At 40.3% G+C, this 22631-nt stretch overlaps 1 protein-coding gene across 3 annotated transcripts; it reads right to left on the minus strand.

Annotated features, from left to right (window-relative positions):
• Positions 1–1229: 1229 nt before the first annotated feature.
• LOC140520955 (uncharacterized) lies at positions 1230–21412 on the minus strand. Of its 3 annotated transcripts, XR_011972728.1 has the most exons (11): positions 21172–21412; positions 20403–20439; positions 17186–19339; positions 14562–16238; positions 8719–8784; positions 7464–7564; positions 5827–5891; positions 5070–5257; positions 4780–4948; positions 4394–4546; positions 1230–2442 (listed from the first exon to the last, which is right to left on the minus strand). XR_011972728.1 is itself a non-coding variant. In XM_072635447.1 (10 exons), the coding sequence occupies exons 1-10, from the start codon at positions 21292–21294 to the stop codon at positions 2099–2101; spliced, it is 4908 nt and encodes a 1635-aa protein (XP_072491548.1). In that variant the 5' UTR covers positions 21295–21412; the 3' UTR covers positions 1230–2098. The 3 variants fall into 3 exon arrangements, 2 of the variants coding, with proteins under 2 accessions (XP_072491548.1, XP_072491549.1); XM_072635447.1 differs by lacking the exon at positions 4780–4948; XM_072635448.1 differs by lacking the exon at positions 4780–4948 and having other exon boundaries at positions 17291–19339; positions 21172–21392.
• Positions 21413–22631: the final 1219 nt, after the last annotated feature.

Below are 22631 nucleotides of genomic sequence, written 5' to 3' on the forward strand. Positions count from 1 at the left end.
AGGGTTCAAAGCCTCAGAGAAATTAAATCCTGATAAGTAATTAGTATGGCTAATGACAGTGGGATAATTTCCCCTGCCACTTCCCCACCCCCTTCACCAACACTACCCTTCACAGGTGATGACTGGATACACCAAGTGTTTTAGAGAGCTCACCAGTGCACCTGTAAGCACCCCACTGTCCCAGGGGAATAGAGCCCTCTTCTACCTGCCAAGGTCTCCCAGTGCATCTTGGGTCATCTCCACCTGTCCTGAGCTATATCTGTTCACTGCACTCAGATGACTCTGGAGGAGAACGTGAGGCTGCTGACTTTGCACAGCCCTCCTTCACTTAAATCCCTTTCACCTGCATGTCATGCCATCACCTCCCTGATGTCACGGTCCTCTTCCAGAAGGAAGGACAAACAGTAACAACTCTAATGCCCATCACAACAACCAACTCTACTGTCTTGACCCAAGGCTCTTCAGCTTTCTCTTCTGATCTCACACTTGATGCGAGTAGAATGTGATGGCGAAGTTGGACGTGAAGAGAACCTAGAGCTTGCTTTGCTCTTCCAGCTGTGCTAGTCCTGCTACAGAACTTGTAGCATGCCCATCTGGTCAGAAGACCACTCTACCTTTGACACTTTAAGGGTTCTTTCATCCTGGCTACTGGAGGGCTTTCATCACTTAGGAGGCATCTGACATACAGAAGAGGATAAAGGGGAGGACAGGGGAGAAAAAAAGAATCTCAAAAGTCAGTTATTTTCCCCTTCTGCCTTGTATCATTGAAAATCTGACGCACACTAAGGCTGTTAGAGCAGGGCAATGAGGAGTGGACCGCCGTCTCTTCTTCTGTGCTAGAAATATTCATTGGTGTAGCTCCCATTTTCTCCCCAACCCTCCTCTTTCCTGGGTGGGGGGGAAAAAATCTAAATCCTTCCCATCCCTAAGGGTTCCACATAACTTTGATCTTCTGTGAAACTCCCACTGGACCCAGGCAGGATCACTCATTTTCACCCTTGCTTTATAAGACAGAAAGAAACAACTCTCAGGGTAAGTTCACTCAGAGCCAGGATGGGTCCAAGAGTAGGTCTTCTCTTTCTGTATCTTGCACAATGCCTCAAGTGCTTATGATGCCCCTTAGATTATAGCGTCCTCTTTAATCGACCTTTAATCGTGCAGATATTCTCAGTGTCTACATCACCTGATAAAGGATGTGACTATGTTGTATAGTTTGAGAAAAACACCACTTTTTTCCCCCCAAAAAAAGTCCATTTTATTCAGAGTTCAGTTTACAACTAAACTAGCATATCTGATAAAGCAACTTCTCTGAACAGGTAGTCATGGTACTGTTAAAAAAAAAGTACAATGCTTAGCAATGGAAAATATACAATTTCTCCCTTGAAACAGGGAATCTGAAACAAGAAAGCATCTCAACAGTAGACTAAGAGAGACTTAAGAGTCTTTCTACAAGTATAATACGCTTATTTTTAACTTCACAACACACAGATGGTAGGTACAAGGAAAGAATTATTTTGGAATACCAAGGTTTTTGTCCTTCTCCATCTCGGGGTGGGGGGGGGGCATTAAAAAATTCATATATAAATACACTTTGGTCAAACACCAATTTCCAAACTATGCTAAATTAACATCACTTTGAGTTGGACATTCTCAAAAGTCACGGGACTCGTTCAACAGCTTTGGAAGTAGGTATGTGTGTCCCCTCCATTTCCTGGATTCCCTAGGTGCTTCCTGCAGACTTCAGTCAGATGGCACAAAAATTTCCAGGTCGTTAGCTTTGTGCTTCTGCTCATTACAGGAATTAGAGTGAAAGTCTTGATGGTAAGACACAAATATGTGAATTCCTTCACCTACAGAGGCTGGAATCTAGAGTTACAAAGTGTAAATCAGGTAGGAAGGAACAAGAAAGACATATTGAATTACAATCAGAAATTCTCTCCTTTCAAGTTACTGGAAGGACCCCACCCCCTCCGTTCCCTCCTTCCCCAAAGGTTCAGTATCTCTTTGTTGTCTCAGAGAAAACAGTTTATTGGTCATCTGTAAGCAAGGACAGAAAAAGCCACCTCCTCCCTCATCTGACACAACAGGAGATCAATCATTATTTGAGACTTTCAGACTGTTCCATACACACATGGGAGTCTTTGCTTAGGTAAGGTATTTGTTCAAGGGAGCCATCTATGACTCTGACTCGGGGCTTAGGCTGATAGGGATTATAGAGGGAGTATTTATTGAACTTCCTCAGGTTAAGGCAAGGTTTGGTTTGGGTCAATGGTGATAAAGACAAACCCTCCAGGGACATTGTCTCCTGAAGGCAAAAATCCCTCTTCTTTTGAGTTGTTCTGCTTGCCAGCCACACAAAACCTATTATCAGCATGAAGAGGATGATGGCAAAGACAGCAACAGTGATGAGAAGATCCAGATAAGTGAAAGAAAATCCAGCTCCTAAAAGAGGGAAGAAAATGATTGTTTTATCTAATTTTGATTTCAAAGTACATTTAAGAAGGCGTCATCTCTTGGACATGAGCTGTACACAATTCAACAGGTAGGAAAAATGGCTGGTGACTTTAGCCATATACTTGGGTTTTCCAGGCTTCAGATCTAAGTTAAGGAGGGAATTAGAGAATAAGATTTGGTTTTCCTGATCTAAGACCCTGGCTTCTCCCTAAAAGTCAAAGCAAAAAGACAAAAGGTAGGGGCTAACCCCCTGGCTTCTAGCAGTGATAAAATGGTTTTTTCAAGATGGCTTTTGGCCAGGGCCACACAGTAACATGATATCCAGGGAAGCCACTCAGCATTTTCTGATTCAGAGCCTAAACCACAATAGCCAATAATGAATGGAAACTATCACCTCACTCACCAAGAAATCTGGTCTTCCTCATCATAATGGCGTCTGAAACAATTTATTGACCCTTAACCAAGGTGCCTCCTAAGGCTCAGCTGTCATGTCTATCTTTCTGGAACGTAAGCTTCTAGAAGGAGGGACTATTTCTTTAATGTCTTTGTACCTGCAGTTCCTAACTTACATATTACACCCTTAATATATACTTTTTAATTCATTGATTCAAGATTTTACTCTTGATGTTTGCTTATGTATTGCACTTTAAAATTTCTTGGATGACTAAATTACATTTCTACCTAAGGGTATTGTCCATCCAGTATTGGTTTTCGTAGTTCATATTCGGAGAAGATATGCCTAGTTATCAAGGGCTAAAATGATAATCTTTTGTAGAGAGATGTATAGCAGGTGGTGAATAGCCTAATGCTCAAGTTAACAGATGCCTTCATGAACTCTGGTTAAAATTAAGAATATCATTCCCTATGGGCATGTTCCAAAATCTGTGTTTCTAAGTTAGAGATTACATTGAGATGGAGAGAATGAAATCTCTCGTAGGTAACAGGATAGATAAAAGGGATGGCTATACTAATTAGATCAATCATTAGCTTGTAAAATATTCCAACTTAGACTGAGTCAGGTAGTTATTTGGTTCATAATTACCATACTTCAGAGAAATTCAGACAAAGTTGCTTCTTACTCAGAATTCCCTTTGGCCTCTGCTGCTACAGCCATAAGAACATCAGAGCTATATGAAAACCATAAACTGTATTTTCAAAATGGAAAATTACTGGCTTTGTTGTCTCCCTAAACAGTACAGTATGGTGGAGGAGAAAGAATTTATAGAAAGTCTGACTCAGAGCCAACTATGATCCCACGAGCACTTAAGAGTAAAGTCAGAAGTAGAACAAACGAGTGAAAAATGAAACAGATTTTTCAGCATTTAGATTGCGAAGTACTTTTATGACCAGCAGCAACATGGCATGTTGGGACTGTGTTGCTTTGGGAGCCAGAAAATGTGAGTTCAATACTGATTCTGCTACTATCTATCATGTCCTTAGAGAAGTTTGGTTTTCTGTGAACTCAGTTGCCTCATCTGTAAATACAGCAGAGACTACAATAAAGGAAAACATTGAAAGACTTCAGAATTCTGATTAATCCAAGGACCAACCATGACCTCAGAGGACTGACAGTAAGGTGTGATATCATCTCTTGATAGAGAGATGCTGGGCTATGAAGTAAAGAATGAGACTTAAATTATCAGATATGGTCAACGTGTTGACTTATTTTGTTTAACTATGTTCTAAAGGAGATTTCTATGGTGGAGAAGAACCAGCAATTTAATATTTTTTATTATGCCTACCCACAGTTAAGTACTTAATACTTGCTGATTGACAAAATTTTTAAAGATTAAAAAGATAAAATGAAAGTGTGACTATGTTTTGAGGTCCCTTCCAACTTTAAATTTATAATCTTAGGATTTACAAGTAATTTATCTTGGGATCTTTGGGGTTTCCATAGAAGTAGGGTGCACCATGAAAGAAGATGAGGCAGCAATACCTGAGCGTGGGACACGGATACACAGAGTACCAGTCTGCATTGGGGAGCGATCCTCATAGTCTTCTTTGCAATGACACATGTAAGTACCAACACCATTGAAGCACTCAGCCCCTTCACCACATTGTTCTAGACCAATTTTACATTCATTCACATCTAAGAGAAAAGATCAGTGTCAAATCACACAGCTGGTAATTTGTCTAGTAGCCCAGATGTACTTTATCACCCCACTCTCCCCTCTCCCAATTGGAGGGATGAAAAGGGGTATAGGGAATCGTCTGCTGGGATGCATAGTAGTCTGATGCCAAGGGAATCTGTCCATTCGTGACAAAGCACCTGATATTAGATCAAGCCTACTCTAATAAATACCATTAAGATTAAATTGTCACCTTCCCCACTCTCTGCAGAGGTTGTAGGTGGGAGGGCAGGAAAGAGTAGGCACAGATGTGGAGTACTGCATATATCAGATTCTGTTGATGTATTGATCGCTTTTCCTGAATTTTTATATTCTTTCTTTTTTTTTTCTTTTAAAAAAAATCCTTTGTGGTGAGGGTCTCTCTAGGAGTGAGAAGGTGAGGGACACAGGAAGAAATCTAATCAATGTAAAAACAGAAGATACCAACACAATTCAATTTTTTAAAAAAGATTAAACCATCACTGGCACCCAACAGCCCTATACCATGAATGGAGATAGATTTCAGATGAAGTTTGAGATCTTCTATTGTGTCTCTGATGAGGGTTGTTAATTGAGAATGAAGTGCACCGCTCTCAGATGCTCCTAGTTGGGACATCAAGGTGTCTGACATCTTTCTCCCTCTAGATCTCAGATGTAGCCAGAAAATGAATATGACATTGGAGGTATCTTTTCTAGAAGTATTATGGAGGAAGAAAGAAAATACACCTATTTAGAGAATAAAGTTTTACAATAAAGGAGAAATGAACAAAAATTAATTCAATACATCTATGTATGATGTTTTGGGGGATCTATTATCTTGACTACTTTAGATTTAACTCTACTTTTCCGGTGAGCAACATGGAAAAAAGTACATTAAATTCTATGTTTTCTATGTTAGCAACTTCATTTTTATCATTCCTATTGGAATGCCGGGAAAGAAGTTAATATGCTTTACCCAGGACATTAGTAGCAGCATATCTCCTTGCCTCAGGCTCATTTAATTTATTCTCAACCCTTTCTCTCTATTCCCACAAGGAGGGAGAAAAGTTATCAGAAACTTAGCTCCTGCCTGATCCTGTCCAGTTTTCAGAGCTGGTTTTTATGAGTTCACTTTTATTGCAGGTAAACAATAATCATGCATTACAAAGCAGCAAATAACGCCTCATTTATTTTTTTTTCCAAAGAGGAAGATCATTATGGTAATACCACCTTGAATAAGTCCATGACTAACAAAGTTGGAGAACCAGTCCCCTACACTCACCTTTTCATTCTAGTTAGTTTGAATGCATCTGCTTCAGGTGAAAAGTGGTCTAGATTTCCCCCAATCTGCAAAGAGGGACCAGAGATGTTCTTTTAATGAATCCATCCTTACCCAAAATGCTCCTTCCCACAGCTGCTAATTCTAGACCAAAAAGGGACATACCTACCAAAAGTAGTCAACTCTTAGATGTTATAGCCAAGGATCCCAAGGTGCAATGTTCATATCTCTATGCTTTTATCTCTAAGTAGTCTCTTCCCCTAAAACCCTTAAAGGGATAAAAGTGGCTGTTTGCCTGCATTACAATTTTTTTTTTTAAATATGGCTGGTTAATCTTGTTGGGATAATGTTGCTTCTTCAAAAAGGTGGTCATTAAGTCAACCAGTTCCAGAGGCTATGAGAGTTAAATGGAGATTCTAAACAGTTATCTAAGTAATTTTAATTAACATGCTTTCACCTAAAATTTTAGTAATTTGATCAGTCTTGCCATGAAAGAACAATATTGTATCTCCATTTTATAGTACACTAGTAGATTTCTTTTATCACATTTGAAATATTCACATCAATATTTCCTTCTTAAAAAGAAAAAGAAAATACATCTTCAAGTTCTTTCCCCTAAGATCTCTAACCCATTTTTATGTGTTTTATGGATCAAATAATAAATGTTTTGCCAACTCTCCCACTGAGGTAGGAAGGTGATGTAGTGGGTAGAACCCTAGGCCTGAAGTCTGGAAGACAGGTTCAAATTTGTCCTCAGATACTTACTAGATGTGTGACCATGGGTAAATCACCTAATCTCTGTCTGCCTCAGTTTCCTTAACTGTACAATAGGGAAAATAATAGTACCTACCTCCCAAGATTGCCAAGAAAATCAAATAAAAAGGATAATATTTACAAAGTGTCTTGTGAAACTTAAATCTCTTTATAAGTTCTAGCTATGATTGTTATCTGACCCATAGCAGTTCTGTACTGTATATGTACCACTTGTACTGTTGGACTCTTCTGGCAGCCCCCAATCTGTAACCTTCCTTAGTGGAAATGATTTCTAGACTAAACAAGGGAGCTGGGGCCATAATCAGACAGTCAGAGGACTGTTTGCAGATCTTTGGCTAATGGTTATGTCATGTACTAGGAGTCCTCAGAATGGTTTGAGGACACTTAGCTTCTTTCCACATAAAGACGGATGGATGCACACAGAGACAGACAGAGACAGACAGAGACAGACAGAGACAGACAGAGACAGACAGAGACAGACAGAGACAGACAGAGACAGACAGAAATGCAATATAGGTAGCTAGTGAAGCTAGGTGGCATACGGATAGAGAACATGGCCTAGAGTCAGGAAGACCCGAGTTCCAATCCAACCTCAGACAATTACTAATTGTATGACTTTATGCAAGTCACGTAAGCCTGTTTGCCTCAGTTTCCTAATTTGTAAAATGAGCTGGAGAAGAAAATTACAAACCACTCCAGTATCTTTGCTAAGAAAACCCCATATGGGGTCAACAAAGAGTAGGACATAACTGAAACAACTAAATAATTTAAAAGACTGGCTGCCTACAAGGTAATTTGAGAAGCATTGGAAGGTCTACCTAATAATCAGATTTTCTGCTGCCAATCCCACCCACTAGCCATCTTACCTCTTGCTTAAGTGAGTCTACCAAGACTTTCTCCACTTCAGAGGCATTATATGGGGCTTCTACCTGGCATTCCATTTCAACAATTACTTCATATAGGATATCTGCCAGACATAAAATGCACCAAGAATGTCTCACTTAGTCTTAAATTCCCCTTGCCCTTTAGAGGAACCAGAGATCAGATACATGCTTCACATTAAGAAAACATTTTGGGACATGACCCTGGAGGGAACTGATGACTTTACATCTATGGGTATTCAATCTAAGTCAGAAAAATAAAAACTTATGCATGATCCACTAAGAAATTATAGAGAACTTAGATTTTAGAAGTAATAGAAGCAGTCAGAAAGTTCTCATGTGACTAATCTTCTAGAGTAACCAGTTTAAGATTATACCAGAGCAGTAACCAGTTTTCTGGAACCCCAAACAAGGTAAGGTGGGGTGGAATGAAGGAGAGAGGCTTTAGGACATGGACTCCATTTCACTGGGAAAGAATATAGTCTGCTGTTCCATGATGGGGACACACACTCCAGGGCACCAGACGCTACTGTCTGGGGGTGGGTAGGCGGATGGGAAGAACAAGGCTTGGACAAGAACATACTTACTAGGCAACTATCGGAGGGGAGAAGCTAGAAACTTCCCATATTAAATAGCTTTTCCTAATAACGAATTGCTAAATTCGTGCTAAACTCAGATATTTCTGCTAAACAGACACAAGTGTTATCAGAGGTGTCTAAATCCTTTAGAATTTCAGTGTGAGCATTTACATGTCAATTAGCAATGCTACAAAAAATCAAAGCTTGCTCTATTGTTCTCCCAGTTGTCTAGACTTAAGAAAGTCTTAATAATGCAGATTTGTTAGCATGCTCTAAATGTCAATGTCACAGTGGCAACTGTCCAGCCTCCCTGCCCAGATTCAGACTTATGCCATGGTAAGGTGAAAATGTATTTAACAGGAATGTATGTGTAGAACCTGTGTAAGATTGCATGCCATCTTGGAGAGGGAATAGGGAGAGAGAAGGGAAGGAGGGGGGAAAGAGGGGGGAAAGAGGGGGGAAAAATCTAAGATAGATGGAGTAGTTGTAGAACACTGAAAACCAATAAAATAATTTAAAAAAATAAAGTTCATCTTGGTAATAAAAACAAAAAAGATTTATGGGCCAATAACTTATCACTGATTTGGTCACAGTATAATGAGTGAGTGGGAGTTTCAGTCCCAATCAATATGACAGGAGCCTTTTCGTCTTTGAATTCTTACCTCCTGGATAATGTTGGAGCTCTAAGACAGACTTATTTCCAAAAGATGAGGAGGTTGTACTTGCATCTGCATGGAATGACAAGGATAGAGAGTAAAAAACAGGTAAGAACAAACAACAGGAGTAACACTTTTACATCCTTGTTCTACAAGCAAAGACAGGGCTTAGCACACCTGTTTCCCATTAATCAATCACGCACTAGGATGAAGGATATTTTATGCCTGCTGGGAATAATTCCTACCATATTTTTCACTCCCCCCTACCAATCTCCTCACCAGCCTGCTAGCTAAGGAATATATTGAATTTCCTTTACAAACATGTCTTTTGTTTGTAACAATGCACATTTGTAATCATACTTTGGCAGGAAACTCCTGTGTGTAACCTTTCTCCCTTTAGACTTCATCTAACACTTTGTTTGGACCTCTGTACGCAGTCATGATAGCAACTAACGTTTATGTAGTATTTTAAGTTTTGCAAAATTATACATATAATAGTATATTTGTAATAATATAAATAAATATAAAATATATATAAAATCCCATTTGATCCTTGAAAGAACTGTGAAATAGGGTTTATCATTACTGCAATTCTACAGATAAGGAAGCTGAGTGATTTGCCTAGGGTCATAGCTAGCGAGTGAGTCAGAATTTCAGTGCAGGCCTAAGTCCAGCACTATCCACCTTACCATCAAGCAGCCTCATGGATTAGAGCCATCCCTATACTACAGATTCAGAGCTGGAAGGGCTATTAGGATCTCTATGTAACTCCTTCATCTTACCAGACGGGAAACTGAGGCCCGTTGAGGTTAAATGATTTGCTCATATGATGTCTAAGTTGTAGCCATGCCACGACATACATCCAGGTCTTCTAACAGTAAATTCAGGACTCCATTAATAACATTTTATTCCCTTACTTGAACAAATCCCTGAAGCTTCCTCTCTTACTTAAAGATTTTTGCCCGTTACCTAGCATAGGGCTAGGCTTATGGCAATCCCTTTAAGTCCTGCTGGAGTCAGTTCAAAGCATTTTCACATGCAGCATTAGCAGCAGCAGCCTCAGTACTTGGCACTTATGCAGCAATTTGAGACTTGGCAAAGTACTTGATATCTTATTGGATCCTCGCAACAGCTTTGGGAGGTAGAGGCTGTTATTATCCCCATTTTACAGATGAAAAACCTGAGGCTGAAGGCAGTTAAGTGACTTGCCCAATATCGTAGACACAGACAGTATCTGAAACAGGATATGAAATTTATTCAAACTTTCTATTCTGAGTCCAGCTATCCACCTAGCTATCTAAAACGTATCATTTGATTTGCTTACTTCCCTTTGAGGCAACCATTGCCTCCATTTTGCTCATTGAAAACTAGGAATTAGAGGGGTTAAGTGATTTGCTCAGGGTTACAGAGTAAGTTGCAATTCTTAGAAGCCTTCAGCTTTTTCCATCCTATATACAATTGACTCTGAGTTCAGAATTATTAAATAAAGACCCTGGAGAAAGTAGTAAAGTGGAAGTGAAAACAGCTGAAACTTCAGGCAAGGAGAGGAAATCAAGGTCCTCATGAACCGTCCAAGCCACTGAAAGATGAAAAACCAAGAGTCAAGGTCTCAAAGCTACAGAGTTTGAATAGAACAGCCCCACAAGTCCCATTCATAGATTACTTTATCTCCAAAAATATTAGGTACAAAGTATTTGTCATAGAGTCACAGAGTTGGAAGGGCCCTTTGGGGCCATCCAGGACAATCCATGCCTGAACAAGAATTCCCCTGACAGAATACCAGATAACTACCTCTCAGTCAACCCCCTCTACTTTTGGAGAGCTCTAATCACTAAGATTTTTTTTTTCTTACATCAAGGCCAGATATATCTCTTTGAGACATCTACTTACTGCTCCTTAGTTCTTCCCTCTGGGGCCAAGGAGAACACGACTAATCCCTCTCTTTCATGAAATAGCCCTTCCAATAAATGAAGACAACAACCATGTTTCCTCTAAGTCTTCTCTTTTGGCTAGACATACCCAGTTCCTTCAATTGATTTTTCTCAATGTGAGATGATGCCAAGGATCTTCCCCAGCCTGGTCACCATTCTGTTCAGTTCGTCAATATCTTTCCCTAAACTGTGTTGCCCAAAATGGCACCTGAGAGGGGGACTGTTGTTTCCCTATTTTTGGATACCATGGTCCTCAACACATCCTGAAATCTTCTAAGGTTTCTTGGTGAGAGGAAGGAGAATGGAGGGGGATGTATGCTTCGCCTCATTTTTATATTGAGCTATTAGCCCACTAAAACCCATTTATTTCAGATGGGCTGTTGTCTAGCCACATCTATCTTACACTTAAAATCCTTTTTAACTATAATTTTTCCTTATTTTCCTAGACCAGGGATTCTTAACTTTTGTTGTGTCAAGAACCTCTTCTCAGAATAATGCTTTTAAATGCATAAAATATGTAACATTACAAAGGAAACCAGTTACAAAGGAAATATTTTCAGAGACCTCTGCTTCTAGACCAGCAGTGTGCTGGTAAACATTTAAGAACCAGTTCTCCATAAAGTTAGTAAAGGAAGAAATAAAGAAAAATTTTTAAAAAGAGAGAAGGAATAAAGAAGCACAACACAAGATTAAATCTGTATTATTAACATTTTGTTCATTGCTTTCAAATGTCTAGATAACAAACAATAAATCAAACTGTGATTTGTAATGTATTCCATTACAAATATTCAACTTAAATATTTAACAATGAGATCCTCCAGCAGGCTCCAACACACTGGATTTAGCCACTGATTTGCACCCCTGCTACACAAATATCCAATAAGATTTTAATTAGATTTATTGTAAGAGGAAAGGCAGCATGGCTAGTGGATGAAATGCTCAACTTGACTAAAAGAGCTAAGTTCAAATTCTGCCTCTGACACTTAATAGCTGTGCTATCAAGGTCAAGTCAATTAACCTCTCTGAACCCCAGGCAACTCCCTAAAGCTGATCTAACTTATGTATGTGCTTAGATATAGAGCTGTTAGAAGAAACAAGCCCCCAGCCAATGAAATCACAGACCCTTGACCTATTTCCTTCATTTATTGCAAAAATAAAATAAAATAAAAGGTTCTGAGCTTCAGCTCAGAGCCATTGCCCAATAGGATCCTAAGAACATGACAATTTCTAGAGAGAAACCCATTATTATCCCCACTCTGCCAAAGGTATGGCACAATCCCAACACTCAATGTCTGCTAAAATGACCACTGTCTGAGAGAGAATATGAAAAAGTGGTAATAAATTCAATTAACCCTGCATTGGGTAGGAGGGGAGAAACAGAGTGCAAATATTACCGCAACTATTAGTCATTAACCCTGTCCAAGAAGAATGTGAGAATATGGGAAGGGTAGTGGTAGAAGTTTTTGGCACAGCCCTACCATTAATCACATCAGAAAGGGAGGAAAAATCCTTCATTAATTTGGTATAACTGGTCCCAGCCTGCTGAGTTATATAGGAGGGTTATGTGTATACAGAATCCCATAAACAGTCTCTCCTCAGAACAGTCTTTCTTTAGCCAAAGGTAGTCATGGTTCCCAGGTCAGCCAGGCCATGAATAGTCATTGCTTATTTAAAAAGTTACTGAGTAAAAAAAAAAAAAAAAAAGTTACTGAGTTCCTGTAATTTTGTTCTCTTGCTATGTGAGGTGTGGGAAAATAACACCCACAGAGCAGGCCCAACTGGTATAGGATAACCGTGTTGCTTCTAGGAGGAATCAAGGCTTCTTACCAAGTTCTCTTTCTCACTTGCAAACTATTAGCTTGTCATAGAAAATCATGGTCCTTCTCCTCCACATTCATAAGGTTCAGTGTAAAATTGAAGCTTCCAAAGTAAACTATCTGCTGTCCCACCATTCTCTACCTGTCTTTAACCCATTCCATGGGTTTGTGGGAGACATGTCTAGTTTTAGGCAGGCAGGATGTTGAATCCAGTACTTTTTTAAGGGCATTTACTGATTAGAATAAATACAAAAACATGAGATCAGGTTCTATGTGTCTGTGGTACAATCTGAGAGGCTTCCTTTAAAAATCTCTCCTGCTAGCTTCCTACAATCTTTCTAAAATCCATTTATAGATATCAGGTGTGTGTTGTTCTCTGCCAAAGAAAAAAAAAACAAAAAAAAAAAATTCGGAACACACTTTTCAGTTTAATCTGAATTACTGAAATTTTCTCCATCACTTTCTAAAGTTGAGACATAAAACAACTCAAGCCCTGAATGTAGCATTTGCTGATTTCCAAGGCATAAATACTCATACTGAAAATTTAACAATTGGCTCTCTAGTTAGGTAGTACAATGAATAGAGTACCAGCCTGGAGTCCAGAAGACTCACCTCCTTGAACTCACATCTGACTGTGTGACCCAGTCATTTAACCCTGTTTGCCTCAATTTCCTCATCTGTCAAATAAGCTAGAGAAGGAAATGGCAAATCACTCTATCTTTGCCAAGAAAATCCCAAATGGAATCAGAAATGACTGAAAACGACTCAACATCCATTAGCAGGTAGGTGGTACAGCGGATAGAGCATGGGGCCTGGAGTCAGGAAGACCCAAGTTCAAACCCAGCCTCAAACAGGTTTTAGCTCTATGACCATGGGCAAGTCAGTTCCTCATCTGTGAAATGGGGACAGACTAGAAGAGGAAATGGCAAACCACTCCAGTGTCTGCCAAGAAAATCAAAGTCCACTGGGTCATGTATTCAGACATGACTGTGTGTTCATCCTTCGTTGCTGAAGAAGACCATGCCATCAGAGAAATGAAGACATGACTTGCACTGGACTTTGTGTTGAGTGAGGGAGGGCTGTGCAGGTCACCAGCCTCACTTCTCCTCCACAGCCATCTGAATCCAGTGACCAGACATTCATCAGGATGACTGGAGATGACCCAGGATGAGGCATTGGGGGTTAAGTGACTTGCCCAGTCACAGAGCTAGTGAGTGTCAAGTGTCTGAGGTGAGATTTGAACTCAGGTCCTCCTGACTCCTGCACTGGTGCTCTATCCACTGCACCACCTGGCTGCCCCAGACATGACTGAACCACAATAAGAACAACAAGCCGGTATGAGCTAACTCTAGCACATCCCTGGGGATACTCTGAACAACATCTTGGTTTTACAAAAGCACAGGGGGAAACAAATTCAAGGGGAAAAAAGTTCCATGGGAAAAGAAGTAAACTGGAGGTAGGCATGTTTAGGAGTTAGATGGAAGATGGAAGGAGGCTGATCTGAGTTGGGCTTATCTCAGGCTATCAGTTTGATAGTAGGGGATGAACTCTGTGGTAGTTACAAATGTCTTAATGTCATAAAAGTTGTAAAAACAACATCGATCAGGCTAAGGTTGTCCAGATACGTTGGGGCTCCACTGGGCTATGGCTTCTCTCCAGAAAGTGCCTGTTAAAACACAAGTTTTCCCTGAGGGTGGGGAAGGGGAGCAGAGTAACAAAGTGCCAAAACCATTTTGTTTTACTTTACCAGTTTATCTGGAAAGCAGAAAACGGGCCCTAAGGGAAAGGGTGCAGAAAATAGATAAATTTTGTTGAAGGAAGGGACCAGGAGGCAAAAAAGGATGATGATGCATTATGGATCACTATATGTAGAAAAGGTGAGATTACATAAAGGAAAAACATCCCCCCCGAGATATATTTCAGAGTGAGTTCTGCCTGTGGTTGGACCTGAACATTCTGAAGATGGAAGGACAATGCAACCAAACCACTAGGTTTAAAGGTTCTGTAGACACTGACTTTCAAGAACTTGCATTCTCAGCCATTTATTATCCCACTTCTGTCCCCCAAATAAAAATGTTAGTACATAGTATATTCACCATACCAGAATATCCTGGGGTTAAAACTAAGACTCCAACAGCAGTCATGTTCTTCCACACTTGACCAGAGATCAAAGGTACCATGGCCTTGACTTTGAAGTTAGGTATCGTAGCACTTGAGTGGCCAGCACCAGTGTTTGGATGGATACTATCTGTGACTTCTCTGAGGAAGCTCTGGGCAGTGTAAGGGGTCTTCAAGGAAGGAGAGAGCTCAATTAGGCTACCAGGAGATATAGAATCCCACACAAATCCATTGGAAGTTGTCATTTCCCTAGAGTTTCCTAGATATAGGAATTCCTCATTGAGATGTCTGATATTTTCCAAATTGCTAGACTTAGCTGGATCCAAGCTAACTCCTCTGTTCACTTCATCCCTTGTTGGGGAGATCTCCCTAACTCTCTTGTTGCCAGTGGCACTGAATTCTGGTGCTACCTGTTTATCATTGAACAGGAAATTTGAGAAGAGTTCTTCTTTAGGGATATTTGAAGGAGCTGTGACCAACTTATCAATTTCAGGCCTTATTTCTAGAAAATTGTTTCCTTTACCCAGCATCACATGGCTGAAACTCTGGTAGAGGTGACCATGGTTATGCTCAGCATCTTGGGGTTTTCTTACATTCTGAGCAGTCAAAGGTGAATAAAAGTTGGAAGCTTTAGAAATAACTTGCCATACAAGCTCTTCTGTTTTAGTAGCGACCCAAAGTGTTCTCCATTCCTGGATACTGGCAGATGGAAGAAGCCTAGCAGGAATATCGACAGGTTTCAGAAGCAGCTCTGTCAAGGGGAAGGTCTTAGAAGGCCAATGAGGGTGAATATTCACTGAATCTACAGGCAAGTCAATTTGAGAAACTTTATTTTCTGGTTTGTACCCACAGGAAGTAACTGGGATTGATGTCATCCCGAGTGTCTCCACAGAGTCTCTTTCAGCTGAATTTTTTATAGTCTCTGTTGGTCTGCCGAGCAATATGGGTGCTGAGTTTTGGTTCTTTATCAATGGCCTTTTAGTAGGAATCAGAGGAAGGAGGCTATGCAGATGCTTCCATTCAATGGCCTTTCCTTCTCCTTCCATTAGCTCCTTGTTCTTTGGCATCAGTATCTCAGTCACTACTTGGCTTTTGTGCTTCAGACCCATATGGATGGTGTTCAGGTTTGGAAAGCTCCCAGGTTGTGGTTTTGTTATTAGCTCAGGATGAGAATCCATACTACTTAGAGTCCTCTCTCTGAATCTCTGGGAAGTTTCTAAGGAAGAACCAATGGCAGGTTTAGGAGGGACTTGTCTCTCTGGGTCTGTGAAGACAAAATACTGGCCTTCAAAAGATGGGATGTGTCTAGGAGAAGATCTCACAGAGAAAAACATTGTATGGACAGCTAGGGCTTGAGTAGCAAAAATCAAAGTACCTTGTCTTTTACATGCATAGAAGGTTTTCCTTTCCACACTTGATGAGACCCCTTGAAAAATGATCTTGTCCTGGTTTTGGTCACAGTTCTCAGGCCCCTCAAATCCTTTGATGTAAACAACAATGTGTTTCTTGGTCCCTGCCCAGATAGTCCAGTTACAACAGATGTTTGGCCAAGAATGGTTTAGATTCTCTGATAATGAAAAAATTCCAAAGGTATCTTTCAAAGTCACATGGCATCTTCTTACGGGGATACAGGCCACCATGTTGGTTGAGGTGAGCACCTCTATTGGGGGTTGAGGGAGAAAGTGAGGGTGAAAAACAAAAAGCCAAGTCAGTGAAGATACCTTAATAAGACTTTAAAAAAAAAAAGCTACATTTGTACTCATTAACTTGAAATGAGGGGATCTACATGACTTCTTATAGCAGGCAGCTCTTAGTCAACCTTGGGACCCATCATGGCATAGCACTCTAATTGGGAGACTTGGAGTCAAATTGAAACAATGAGATTCTCCTAAAAAAAAAAAAATTCTTCCCCTGGTTCAGTATCATTTTCTGTCTTCCTTATCTCTTCCAGTAAATACAAATTCTCTGTTTCTCTCATCCACTCATAATTCATTCTGTATGTTTCTAGGACTCACATCCTGAGCCCCACATTCTTAAAGACTAACTTTACTCTCTTTCTCACATGATTAGCTTTGAGGAAAATCAGAAGTCTGAAAAAGCACCATTGGGCTTCATAGTTCAAAAATCTATACTAAACATAAGTACCATCTGGTACCAAAGACCAGTGAGAATAGAGTTTCTTAATTTGTTTGTATATGTGTGTGTTCCATTTGTAACACAATATAGTATAGTTATTCTCAGAATAACAATTTTAGCTAATTGAAGAAATGCTAAATTTTAATCAGAGGTTAAGAAAAACAAATTTTTTCTATGCAAATTTATAAACTCTCTGAAATCTATTCATGAGCTAAAGGGTCCATGAAATTTAGGCAAAACCCTTAATTTAGCTGAAAGGTTAAAGCAGAAATACTAGGGAATACAGAGACCTGGTTTTTCTCTTTACTGTCTAGAACCTTGCACTCAATGCTCAATTTGAACATTAACTGGGTACCTAGATAGGGCTTAGTTAGCTATCTTAAAAAAGGGCAATTTGTTGAAACTTCTGTAGGATTAGAAAAATGACTAAGTTTAACTGGACACAAGACAGAAACAAAATCAAAAGCTTACCAGAGGAATCTTGAAGCTTTTTGGCCTCCAAAAGCTTTGTATCCTCAAACCAGAAAGTCAGGGATGAGGAGACTGCAGAAAGGTCTCCAGCCTGGTTCCACTTACCCAAGGACATCGTTGGAACATTAGAGAGCAATGATGTAAAGTTGAATTTGGTGAGTTTCTGGTCCTTTCCAAAGGAGTTGGAGAATTCCTGAGGGTTGTTTTCATTCACCATATCATCCTTCTTTGAGGGCTGAACAGTTACTTCATTCTGAATTTCATCAAGCTCCCAAGGTGGAGCCATGGCTGCTGGGGTTAAGGTCAAAGGGATCCCCAAAGACTGCTCAGCTGTCCCTTGCTCATTGAGGTAGGTTGAGGGAACGAGCCCTGGAATATCCTGGAGAACCCACTCAGGAACAATCTCAAACATAGCCACTTGGGGAGAAGGGATCAACTCAGCATCAAATAGACTCTCCTGGTAAGTGGTAAAGGGGAGAGACCTTTCTTGACCAAGTATAAACTTTAGATCTGTTTCAGTAAGACTTACTTGATGCCTACTGGAGACCTCTTCAGAAGTCACACTACTGGCCAAGCTTTCTGTCTCTGTTGGGCCTGGAAGTGATCTGACTGTTTGGAGAAGAACCTCTGGCTCCACCTCAGCTCTGACCAGTGTGGACCTAATGGAAGTGGTTGAAGGCAGTTCAGTGACTAATCCTATTTCATCATGAGATGCCACTATCAGGGTGAGCCCTGCTTCATTGAAGATTTCTCGAGAGCTTAACCAAATCATCCCACCACTACCCAGTGTTTGTAAGGTTTCAAGGGAAATGACAACTTCTGAATGTGGGTCATCCAGTAAGTCATCACCTTTAGAAGACTTAGGAGAAAAATCCACAGTTGTATGAATCGTTGGAACCACGGGAATCAAGTGCAGGGAACCTTCAAGGGGCAACTGAGTTTCACTGTCCAGAGAAATACCAGACATGTAATTCCCCCTAGAATCAGTTGATAAAGTAACTACCTCATGAGTCAGGAGTTTAGTCTGAAGAAAGGGCTGCTGTTCACTTCCAAGCAGACTGCTCCATATCTGGGAGGGGCTGATCTGGATCTTCTCATTTTTAGAGTGTTCAATTTTTTCAAGGAATTCCGAGTCTGAGAGAATAATAAAAACTGAATGACTTATGGGAGTTGGCTTAATGTTTATTGGCACATCCTCTGAAGTAGGAATTAAGTAGTTGGTTTGACCATCTGCTCTTTCTGAGTTGATATTTATGGGCCAATCTTCCATCATAACTGATTGCTCAGGACCCACAAAGTAAGGGGTATTTTCATAAAAGATTTCTATGTCAATTGCTGAGCCATCCATAGTAGATCCAGAGGAAAGAATGCTCTTTCCTTCTGTAATTTCCAACCCTGTAGTATCAAGGGCTGCAGTTTTCCCTAGAGCTTTGGAAAACAATTCATCCCCAAGTGTTTTTGTAACACCCAGTGTTTTTGTAACCATGATGCCATCAGCATGGGATTTACCAGATGGCCTCTCAGAGTAGGGCAAAGAGGTCTCAGAAAACTCAACCTTCTCTCTTTCCCACGTGTAAGTACTCTCTGGATGAACAACTTTCGATGGCATCAATTTAGGAAAGGTCATATCTATACCCCCTTGAGACATCACGACAGATAGTTCAAATCTAGTACTACTGTAGGGAAGCTTGTTGGAAGGCTTTTGAAAAGGAACTTGAAGAGTTGGGTCCTCTCTATGTGAAACTCTTGCCCTGGGATTTTTGAAGATATAATATTTCCCTCTGAAGCGTTTGTATCGATGGTTCTGGACATAGTTCTTTGACAGCAATGCCACATTCACAGCCAAGGCCTGAGTTGCATAGACGTGCACTCTTTTGTTCCAACAAGCATAGGCTATGGTGCTTTCAACAATAGAGGCAACTCCCTGAAATATAATTTTATCTGGGTTTTCTTCACAGTCCTCATTTCCCCTAAACCCTTGAATATAGATGATAATGTGGTTTCTGGGGCCTGCCCAGATGGTCCAGTTACACCAAATGTTCTTAAGATGGCGGCTCCGAATGACAGGGATGGAAAACTCCCCTGTTTTGTTCTGCAAGATGGCATGACAGCGTCTCACAGGAACATAAATTTCAGTCCAAGATAATCTCCTCTCTGCAAGGGAAAGGGGTAAGATAGAGGTAATGAGAAGAAATAATTAGATGTTAATGTTCCAAATGAACAAGCTCTTGCATTGAGATGCAGCTTGGTACACTGTAAAGAGCCCTAAAATTACCGTCAGAGCATCTAGGTAAAAAAATCCCACTTATGAGACTTATCACCTTCATTTCTCTCCACTTCAGTTTCTTCATCCATTCTTTATCCATTAAATAAAGCTCTAAATATACAAAGCCCATGATCATTTCATGTGTGGTCTAGCAGAGAAATGAAATGAAAAAAGGAAGACAAAGGGGCAACAGAATAGTGAACACTGAACGAGACCCTTACCAACTGACCAAAAGAGCATCTCTAAACCCATACGTGAACAAGACTCTACAACACCCTTAATAAATGGTCGTCCAGGCTTAGCTTGATGACCTTCCATGCCCAGGGATTTATTACCTCCCAATGTAGGCCACTGTGAGAAAGTTTTCCTTATACCAAGCCTAAGCCTATCTCTCTGTGACCCATTGATCCTGGTCTCATCTTTTGGGGCCAACAGAACAAGTCTAATTTCTTCCACATGAAGACCCCTTGAATATCAGAAGATTGTTATCATGTCCTCCTCTCCCTGTGAGCCAAGTTTTCTCCTCTCCAGTTTGTACATATACATACATATGCACACATATGTACATGTACACACACATATATTTGTCCTTCCTAAAACATGGTTTCTTAAAGTAAAGGAAAGAGACCCCTTTGGAGGTCTTTTATCATTTGGGTAACTCTCAATTTTAATCCTTTGGAGACTGTGATATTCAATTATTTATTGCCATATATCACTTGAAAGAGTATTTTTTTAAATGAGCTTGTTTCAGAGAGAAGCACTGGGTCAGTTAAAATCACTGCACCATTTCCCAAAGGCAACTAGCATCCTCAGAGCCAAAAGAAAATGGGTTAAAAAGGAAACCAAATATGTTGAAATAAATATGGGTCTTCTCCAAATTCAAAGATTCCCCTGAAAAACTATCCATGGACCTCAGTTTAAGAAACGCCAGTCTAAAAGAACCATACTCACTAGGCCGAGCATGATGGAGATCCTGAAATTCTCTTGCCTGCAAAAAATAAAGGAGGAGAGGGATGGGGGAGCTATCAGTGGAAATGGTCATACTATAGGCTATTCCCAAACCCACTATGAAAACACTGATAGGAAACACCTCTCAATCTCCAGCCTTCTTGCCTTTGTTTTGCCCCTCCGCTTGTTACCCTGACATCTTAGGGACCATTTAAAAATGCTTTCAGTTTAGGCCTTAAGACTAGATCTTTGCTACCAATTTTGCAGCCCGGAGGTTAACACAGCTACAGTCACCGAGTTCTAGAGTTGAAAAGGACCTCCATGTCCAAAGCGTTCAATCCCTACTTAAAATGGGACACCTGCCCCTTCCACTACCACCCATCTGGCAGGTAACCTTCTATTTTTGCTCTAGACCTTCACTCTTTCCCCAAAGCAGCCCACTCCACTTGGGAAATGCTCTAATGGTTAAGTCACTTTTCCTACATTTTCCCCCTTTGTAATTCCCAAAGTTGCTCCTAGTTCTGCTCCGAGGCCAAGCAGAACAAGTCTAATCTTTCCTCCACAAGACAGACCTTCAAATACTTGAACACAGCTGTCATATTCCCCTCCCTCCAACCCAATCTTCTCTTTTCCAAAATAAACAACCCCAGTTCTTCAACTCCTTGTACTTATCCCCACACTCTGCATAGGTAGGACTCTTCCAATCCCCAAAGTCCCCTTCATAACTAGGTCTCCACGAAAGACCTCTGCAACTACCCCCTTGAAAACTCACCGTGTCATCTGTAGAGGAACCGTGGGACAGTCCTGAACCTGAGCCTCCACTCAGCAAAGAAAGGCAGAGGAAGAAAAGATGGGCCTGGAGGAGCAAAGGCTGCATCCTGACAATTTCACACATTACCTCCCCTGGAAGCCCAGATCTCAACCAGTCATACTTCCTTCTGCCAAGAACCAAGCGGTCTTGGGATTCACCTTATCACTGGGTAGGGAGTGAAGGGGGAGGGTAATTAATTGATAAGCTTACCCCTTCACCTGTTACCTCTTGGCCTAATGAACCTCAGCAGCACAACCTAGCACGGGGTCTTGCAGACAAAATGGGATGGGGAATGGGATTATTATAATTCTTTCTCAGAGATTTTCCTCCATCCCCAGCTGTGGACAAAGTAAGTACTAGGAAACCCTCAAAAGTTCTCTGGGCTAGAACCAGTGATTCTCTGGTGCTGCCCATCTCCATCCCCTTTTCTGGATTTCTTTTTAATCCATGCCTGATTACTTCTTCCTTGAGGGAAGTGGAAAGGATCAACAGGTTTCTCATTCTAAGACTACTTGCATTTTAAGTTTCATTTCTTATTTGGATAATAAAGACTTTATCTCCTGTCAAAAGAATTCTAAATAAAGTGAAAGGGGTTTTTTTGTTTGTTTGTTTTTTGTTTTTAGATAAAGGGAACTTTCTGTGCCATTGAAATCACACTTTTAGCCCATAGGAAGATTTATATATCTATATACATATAAATATAGATATATACACTTTCACACACACAACACATATCACATATATACCTACACATGTAAATGTTCTATATAATGTTCCATTATTCATACTCTTACATATCATACACATAACATATATGATCTTCATTATTCCTATTCTTGTTTTCTTCCATTTAGAATAGAAAGAGAAAACCCCAACAGTAGATTTAATCTAAATGTAAGCAATTAACTCAGTTTCCCCAATGACCATTGCCTTTATGAGAATAGTACCTAGTCTCTTATATAGTTAAAGACACTATAAGTCTCTCATATACTCATCACCATACTTAGAGATAAGTGGGAACTCATTTTCTCTAATGACTATTGCCTACAGGAGTGAGAAATTCAAACAATCTCCCACCTTTCCACCCTGCTTCAGTCCCATTCAGAGCTCTCTTGGATCTGTTACCTATTTAAAAAATCATTTTTGGTTGCTAGACTCATTTCCATTTAGCCTTTTGCTAGCTTTTCTAGGCAGGGGACGCTTGGGGTCTGAGAGGACAGAAAGCTCTCTCCATATATTTCATCTCTGAAGCTGACATTCAGATGCTAGAGGAGCATTCTCCAGAGTATTTCCCAGGGATAAAACTCTTCCTGAATCTCTCATAGTCCAAATACAAGAGCAATCCAGTTGGACAACTAGATATGTAAAGATGTGTTCACCACCTATGTGCTGGGCACTATGGTAATTGCTGGGAATATAAA

The sequence above is a fragment of the Notamacropus eugenii genome, chromosome 1 (genome assembly GCF_028372415.1).
Source record: "Notamacropus eugenii isolate mMacEug1 chromosome 1, mMacEug1.pri_v2, whole genome shotgun sequence".
NCBI lineage: Eukaryota > Metazoa > Chordata > Mammalia > Diprotodontia > Macropodidae > Notamacropus > Notamacropus eugenii.

What these genes read in the sequence shown, in the direction of transcription:
- LOC140520955 (XM_072635447.1), bottom strand. Translation starts at nt 21,294, where the DNA reads ATGTGTGAAATTGTCAGGATGCAGCCTTTGCTCCTCCAGGCCCATCTT. An exon ending in GTTCCTCTACAGATGACACG is followed by an intron (nt 20,440 to 21,171) that starts GTGAGTTTTCAA and finishes TATTTTTTGCAG; the next exon opens with GCAAGAGAATTTCAGGATCT. An exon ending in TTTAACCCCAGGATATTCTG is followed by an intron (nt 8,785 to 14,561) that starts GTATGGTGAATA and finishes CATTCCATGCAG; the next exon opens with ATGCAAGTACAACCTCCTCA.